We start from the raw sequence: 7,500 nt of genomic DNA, 5'->3' as shown, positions 1-7,500 counted from the left end.
CCTAGAGACGCAGAAAGTCAAACCTAGAGACGCAGAGTCAAACCTAGAGACGCAGAGTCAAACTACAGAGACGCAGAGAGTCAAACCTACAGAGACGCAGAGAGTCAAACCTAGAGACGCAGAGAGTCAAAACTAGAGACGCAGAGAGTCAAACCTACAGAGACGCAGAGTCAAACCTACAGAGACACAGAGTCAAACCTACAGAGACGCAGAGAGTCAAACCTAGAGACGCAGAGAGTCAAAACTAGAGACGCAGAGAGTCAAACCTACAGAGACGCAGAGTCAAACTACAGAGACGCAGTCAAACTACAGACTCAGAGAGTCAAAATTACCGAGACGCAGAGAGTCAAACTACAGAGATGCAGAGAGTCAAACTACAGAGATGCAGAGAGTCAAACCTACAGAGACGCAGAGTGTAAAAATACTGAGGTTCCCAGGACCCCCTGCACTGTGATTGGTTCTCTGGGACACTCACCTGCACTCTGATTGGATCCTGAGGCCAGACCCCGCCCCAGATGAACTGCAGGTAGCTGAACAGCACGATGACGCTCAGGAAGGCAAAGTTACTGGCAACTCCGATCACTGCCGAGGTCATGGGGAAGTTATAGAGGAGATACCTGCAGAATTAAACAGAGAGAGCACAGAGAGGTCTGGTGAAGCATAGGGAAGCATTGTAAAGCACAGAGAGGTGTGGTAAAGCATAGAGAAGCATTGTAAAGCACAGAGAGGTCTGGTAAAGCATAGGGAAGCATTGTAAAGCACAGAGAGGTGTGGTAAAGCATAGGGAAGCATTGTAAAGCACAGAGAGGTCTGGTAAAGCATAGGGAAGCATTGTAAAGCACAGAGAGGTCTGGTAAAGCATAGGGAAGCATTGTAAAGCACAGAGAGGTGTGGTAAAGCATAGGGAAGCATTGTAAAGCACAGAGAGGTCTGGTAAAGCACAGGGAAGCATTGTAAAGCACAGAGAGGTCTGGTAAAGCATAGGGAAGCATTGTAAAGCACAGAGAGGTCTGGTAAAGCATAGGGAAGCATTGTAAAGCACAGAGAGGTCTGGTAAAGCATAGGGAAGCATTGTAAAGCACAGAGAGGTCTGGTAAAGCATAGGGAAGCATTGTAAAGCATAGGGAAGCATTGTAAAGCACAGAGAGGTCTGGTAAAGCATAGGGAAGCATTGTAAAGCACAGAGAGGTCTGGTAAAGCACAGAGGGATGGGAAAGCCTCACCTGATCCCAGTGAAGTGCGCGTGAATCCGGAGCCGAGCAGCGTAGAGCTGAGCCCGACGAGACTGAATCTCAATCAAAGCTCCGACGGTGGGAACATACTGGAGAGGAGAGGAGAGGAGAGGAGAGGAGGAGGGGAGGAGAGAGGAGGAGGGGAGGAGAGGAGGGGAGGGGAGGAGAGAGGAGGGTCAAACACAGGAGGAAATAAAACAAAGGAAGACAACTCATTAGAAATCAGATCGAAGAATCACTGGAAGTTAGATCACTCTCACTAACACACACCCCCTAACACACACACACACACACACACACACACCCCAACACACACACAGACACACAGACACACACAGACACACACAGACTCCCCCTCCCCCTCACCGAGTTCTCCCGGTAGTCTTCGTACAGCTCCACCTCAACCAGCTGCTTCTGCTCCGAGACCCCGGAGAGGAGGAGAGGAGAGAACACAAGAGTGTCGAGAGACTGCAGCAACGAGGACTTGTAGTGAAGCATAGCCTGGAGAGACAGAGGAGAGATTCAGAGAGAGAGAGGGAGAGAGAGAGAGAGAGAGAGAGAGAGAGAGGAGAGATTCAGAGAGAGAGAGAGGAGAGATTCAGAGAGAGGAGAGATTCAGAGAGAGGAGAGATTCAGAGAGAGAGAGAGAGAGAGAGAGAGAAAGAGGAGAGAGGAGAGATTCAAAGAGAGAGAGAGAGAGAGAGAGAGAGAGAGAGAGAGTGAAGCCGATGGAAATGGGCAATTGTATTGTATGCATTAATCCCCTCATATTCAGGGATGGGAATAAGACTCCTATTGCACAGCAGTGTGATCCAGTCCAGGTTTCACTGCTACCAGCTTGATCAGCCCCCAGTGTGTCTAGCTAACTAGCTCAGGTGTGTCTGATTATTAAACTCCCAGTGAAACCAGGACTGGATCACACTGCTGTGCAGCGGGAGTCTCGCTCCCAGCCCTGATCATGTTTGATGCTGCAGGAGACCCAGGCGCTGGTTCCGAGGGGCTGGACTCACGGAGCGGGCCGTGGTGGAGATGGTCCGGCCCCCGTGGGTGTAGCAGGACATTCGGATCAGGAACATTCCCAGCTCCTGATTCACCGGAGACTCCGGCATTTCCATCTCCAGGGAGATCCGATAGGGCTGGCCATAGATCATCACCTGCAGAACCAGAACCAGAGAGAGAGGGAGCGGGTCAGAAACGACACAGCACAAACCGGGTTAGAACCGAGCCAGAAACACACAGAACAAGGTTAGTGAGATTCATGAGCGCAAGCACACACACACGCACACAATCACACTCACACAGTTTCATAGATTAGATGTATGGGTCTGTCTGTCTCTCTGTGTATTTGGCTGTCTGTCTGTGTCTGTGTTTCAGTGTCTGTCTGTGTTTCAGTGTCTGTCTGTGTGTTTCAGTGTCTGTCTATGTATCTGGCTGTCTGTCTGTGTCTGTGTTTCAGTGTCTGTTTCAGTGTCTGTCCGTTTCAGTGTCTGTCTGTCTGTCCAGTACCTTGTCTCGTCCGTTCTTGATCAGGGAGACGTTGGCAAACGGGAAGGAGCAGAGATCCACACTGGAGGAGTCACAGTCTGTCCTGCGGAGAGGAGAGGAGAGGAGGGAACAGAGGCTGTAATACACTGGGACCGTCACTAGAGGGCGCTACAGCCCTACAGATACACAGCACTGATTCCGATTCTGATTCATATCACGCAGCTCAGGCTGCAACACAGTGTCACAGTCGCAGCGGCTCACCTGTACGAGTAGTGGACCGGGCTCACGTGGCTCACCGTGGGCATGTAGGAGTAGTAGAAGCTGCCGTAGAGAAAGACGGCGACCCAGAGCAGCAGCACCAGCACACACAGCAGCACGGCCGCCTGCAGCAGGGTGCGCCGGGCCCGGCTCAGGGACTGGGTCAGCGTGTCCTGCAGCCAGACCAGCGCGGCCCCCACCGCCCCTCCCATACCCGCCAGGGGGCGGCGCTGCCGAGAACCAGACAGGGCTCAGGGCGCACAGCGCTATCTGCTTAGAGACCACTAGAGGGGAGTGTTTTGCAAGGTAATCAGTGTATCAAAGACACTGCGCTATCTGCTTAGAGACCACTAGAGGGGAGTGTTTTGCAAGGTAATCAGTGTATCAAAGACACTGCGCTATCTGCTTAGAGACCACTAGAGGGGAGTGTTTTGCAAGGTAATCAGGGGTATCAAAGACACTGCGCTATCTGCTTAGAAACCACTAGAGGGGAGTGTTTTGCAAGGTAATCAGGGGTATCACACTGCGCTATCTGCTTAGAAACCACTAGAGGGGAGTGTTTTGCAAGGTAATCAGGGGTATCACACTGCGCTATCTGCTTAGAGACCACTAGAGGGGAGTGTTTTGCAAGGTAATCAGGGGCATCAGGAAATGTGTACACTATGTAATATTACAGGCAACCAAAGGGCTTTAAGGAAACTTGATATATATATGTATTATTATTATTATTATTTAGGCATCTTCAGAATATTCCTGAAATTGTTGCAATATTTTCTTCCAATCGCAGAAGGAACTGCAGAAGGCACCATTCTCTGTACTTCCAATTGCATTGAAAAGACAGGGTTACAGGAAGCTGTTTCAGCCAAATCACAGAGCCCGGAGCCTCTCTCTTCCTTCGGCTGCAGTGATTGGACGGTTTCCACTTGTTAGGGGCGGGTCACCAAGACTGTAGACAAAAAAAAATTTAAAAAAAACAAAGTCAGTTTGATGCGTGACGCTGCTGAAGGCCCTCGCTGAAACGTCTGTGCGCTTGACCCGTTTTTAAAAGAAAGATATTAATGTTTAAGAAAATGCAGATTGATAAACCGGCCCTTAAAATTCACCGTCCTGAGATACAGGATGTTAAAATGTGGGACCAGTCTTTATTGTAATAAAATTCAGAACAAACCCCCCCCAATCATCCAAATAAACCTGAAGCACGGATAACGACACCAAACGTCTGGACAGCGCTGAAACACCACGTTTAAAAAAACAACCCAGCTGTCCTGCTGAACCTCGTCTTCTTGAATATCAGCATCACAGGGGTATCCGTGGATTATAAAAAATAACAGACGGGCCTCTTCAGAGAGTCGCAGGAAAACAATTCCATCTCGGGGTTCTGTGACAGTTTAGAAACTCCGCCCTCGCTCTCGTAGTTTATGACAGAAACCCTCGATGTAATTATTATCCTGTAACTCACTGAAGCCCATCTCTCTCTCTCTCTCTCTCTCTCTCTCTCTCTCTCTCTCTCTCTATATATATATATATATATATATATTATTTATTTCTTAGCAGACGCCCTTATTCAGGGCGACTTACAGTCGTAAACAAAAAATACATTTCAAGAATCACAGTACAAGTATTAATACAATTAAGAGCAAGATAAATACAATGACTTCAGTTCTAGCAAGTACAAGAATATGACAAAATACCATTCAATGTGGGAGCAGATAAGAGTGTCAGTGATAGTTACATCAGGATACGATTAAATTTGAATTCGATCAGAAAAAAACCCGATTTATTCGTCCTTATTATAAGCACACAGCTTGATCTCTGTCTTCGCTTTTACCGTGGAGTCAAAAAAAACTAAACTCCAGCCCTGACAAAAACAAAACGACCATACATCAAATACACTCATGATCGATCAATCGAACCTCGCAGCTAACACGTGTTAAAAAAAACCCTTTTCCATCTGAAGTGTTGTCGTGTTCCCTTCAAAAAGGAGATTCTGAAACAACAATACAAGTTATCCAAAACTCTGAAACTCGAGAAAATAACATACCATCCCAACTTTCACCAGCCAAAAAGAAAAAATGCAATCAAACCGTGCGGGGGTCGCAGACGCGCTCGCCTGCCCCGGGCTCTGACTGCGACCCACCCTCCTCTACAGAGATGCGTTTCCACAGCAACGAGACTCGGGGTTATATTAACCTCGAAATGTGATCATCGTGAGTGGAGAGAGAGTCAGACAGCCTGCAATATAATATAAACCACCTCGAGGAATGGAAAAATATTATTATTATTATTATTATTATTATTATTATTATTATTATGATTTATTAAGCTCACAAAATGAACGTAAAACCGCGACTTGAAACCTCTCTCTCCTCTCTCGCTCTCTCCCGAAGATTTTACCGGCAGTAAAATGTGTTATTATTATTATTATTATTATTATTATTATTATTATATTGGAGTTTAAACAGTTTTAAATCTCCGGCAAGCCATACAATAGGCAAGCATCGTAAAGCACAGAGAGGGACGGTAAAGCATAGTAACAGAATTAATATAAAACTATTATTATTATTATTATTATTATTAATATTATTATTATTATTACAAAGTGAAGCATCGTCGCTGTGTTTACACCTTGTGTCAGCATCGTTGTCACAGGGCGACGCGTTTTAATCTTCATTAAACCCTACCTGTGTCCTGACAGCGGCTCCAATCCGAAGTTTCGTTTGATATTCGTGTTTGATATTCGTGTTTAATGTTTGTATTTAATGTTCGTGTTTAATATTTTTATTTAATGTTTGTAAACAGTTGTTTACGGGTTCGCTGCCTCGCTCGCTGTTTTGTATCTCGGGCTACGGCGGCCCTGGAAAGACAAACTTCCTCTCCCCGCAAACATTGCGTCAATGTGGGCGGTGGTCTAGGTGACGTCAGCGAACAGTTTGAGGTCAGCGCTGAAGGGGCGTGGCCGCGGCGCAGATTCAATTATCATCATTATCATCATTATCATTATCATTATTATTATTATTATTATTATTATTATTAAGTATTCCAACTCCATAATAATAATAATAATAATAATAACATATACGCTACATAATTCAACAGGAATGGAATATGATTATTGTTATAGGGCAGCAGTGTGGAGTAGTGGTTAGGGGCTCTGGACTCTTGACCGGAGGGTCGTGGGTTCAATCCCAGGTGGGGGACACTGCTGCTGTACCCTTGAGCAAGGTACTTTACCTAGATTGCTCCAGTAAAAAACACAACTGTATAAATGGGGAATTGTATGTAAAAATAATGTGATATCTGTATAATGTGAAATAATGTATAATGTGATATCTTGTAACAATTGTAAGTCGCCCTGGATAAGGGCGTCTGCTAAGAACTAAATAATAATAATAATAATAATAATATCATATTGTATACAATTAATGAGCTTATTAATAACCCCTTTTTTTGTGTCCAGTTCCCCCACGCTCACCTCAGACCGGCTCCCACGATGAGGCTCTGTGTGCCGGGAGTGTGGAAAGCGCTTTCATCCGGCGTGGCTCCGGCGTGGCTCCGGACACGGGTTTAAGAGGCTTGTGAAATTCAATTGCGATGTCGAGTCACAGCTGAACAAAGCGCGACCTTCATACAGGGAATTCTATCGCTGCACTCGTGTCTGGCCTGAAGCGCGTCTGTAAAGCAAGCCGGCTTCAGCGTTTAACACGGGGGGGGGGGGGGGTATGTGTGGGGGGGTATCTTATATTATTATTATTATTATTATTATTATTTAGCAGACGCCTTTATCCAAGGCTTACAGAGACTAGGATGTGTGAACTATGCATCAGCTGCAGAGTCACTTACAACTACGTCTCACCCGAAAGACGGAGCACAAGGAGGTGAAGTGACTTGCTCAGGGTCACACAATGAGTCAGTGGCTGAGGTGGGATTTGAACCGGGGACCTCCTGGTTACAAGCCCCCTTTATTTAACCACTGGACCACACAGCCTCCTTATAATTTATTATTATTATTTATTTCTTAGCAGACGCCCTTATCCAGGGCGACTTACAATTGTTACAAGATATCACGTTATACATTATTTCACATTATACAGATATCACATTATTTTTTACATACAATTCCCCATTTATACAGTTGGGTTTTTACTGGAGCAATCTAGGTAAAGTACCTTGCTCAAGGGTACAACAGCAGTGTCCCCCACTGGGGACTGAACCCACGACCCTCCGGTCAGGAGTTCAGAGCCCTGACCGCTACTCCATAATACTGACCCCGTCTCATCGTGCCGAACTACACACCCGAGACCGGAGCTGTGAGACGGAGCCCCAGGGACGGGAACGAGACTCCCGCTGCACAGCAGTGTGATCCAGTCCTGGTTTCACTGGGAGTTTAATAATCAGACACACCTGAGCTTGTTAGCTAGACACACTGGGGGCTGATCAAGCTGGTAGCAGTAAAACCTGGACTGGACCACACTGCTGTGCGATAGGAGTCTGATGATGCACAGCATTGTTTTAACTGCAGGGATGT

The 7,500-nt window shown here is 46.3% G+C and overlaps 1 protein-coding gene across 1 annotated transcript in view; it reads right to left on the bottom strand.

Annotated features, from left to right (window-relative positions):
- LOC131734380 (seipin-like) overlaps nucleotides 1-5,717 on the bottom strand; it is a gene marked incomplete at its 5' end in the record, with an annotated part of 11,965 nt that extends 6,248 nt beyond the window's left edge. The window contains 7 exon segments of the mRNA XM_059021353.1: nucleotides 476-617; nucleotides 1,224-1,321; nucleotides 1,599-1,733; nucleotides 2,243-2,386; nucleotides 2,739-2,820; nucleotides 2,979-3,921; nucleotides 5,657-5,717. Of these exon segments, the coding sequence (XP_058877336.1) occupies nucleotides 476-617; nucleotides 1,224-1,321; nucleotides 1,599-1,733; nucleotides 2,243-2,386; nucleotides 2,739-2,820; nucleotides 2,979-3,187 (810 nt within the window).
- Between the last annotated feature and the right edge of the window lie 1,783 nt (nucleotides 5,718-7,500).

Source organism: Acipenser ruthenus, unplaced genomic scaffold (assembly GCF_902713425.1).
Source record: "Acipenser ruthenus unplaced genomic scaffold, fAciRut3.2 maternal haplotype, whole genome shotgun sequence".
In the NCBI taxonomy this organism is placed as follows: Eukaryota; Metazoa; Chordata; class Actinopteri; order Acipenseriformes; family Acipenseridae; genus Acipenser; species Acipenser ruthenus.
The sequence above is the reverse complement of the archived record's forward strand: the minus strand, read 5'-3'. Positions and strand labels throughout refer to the sequence as shown.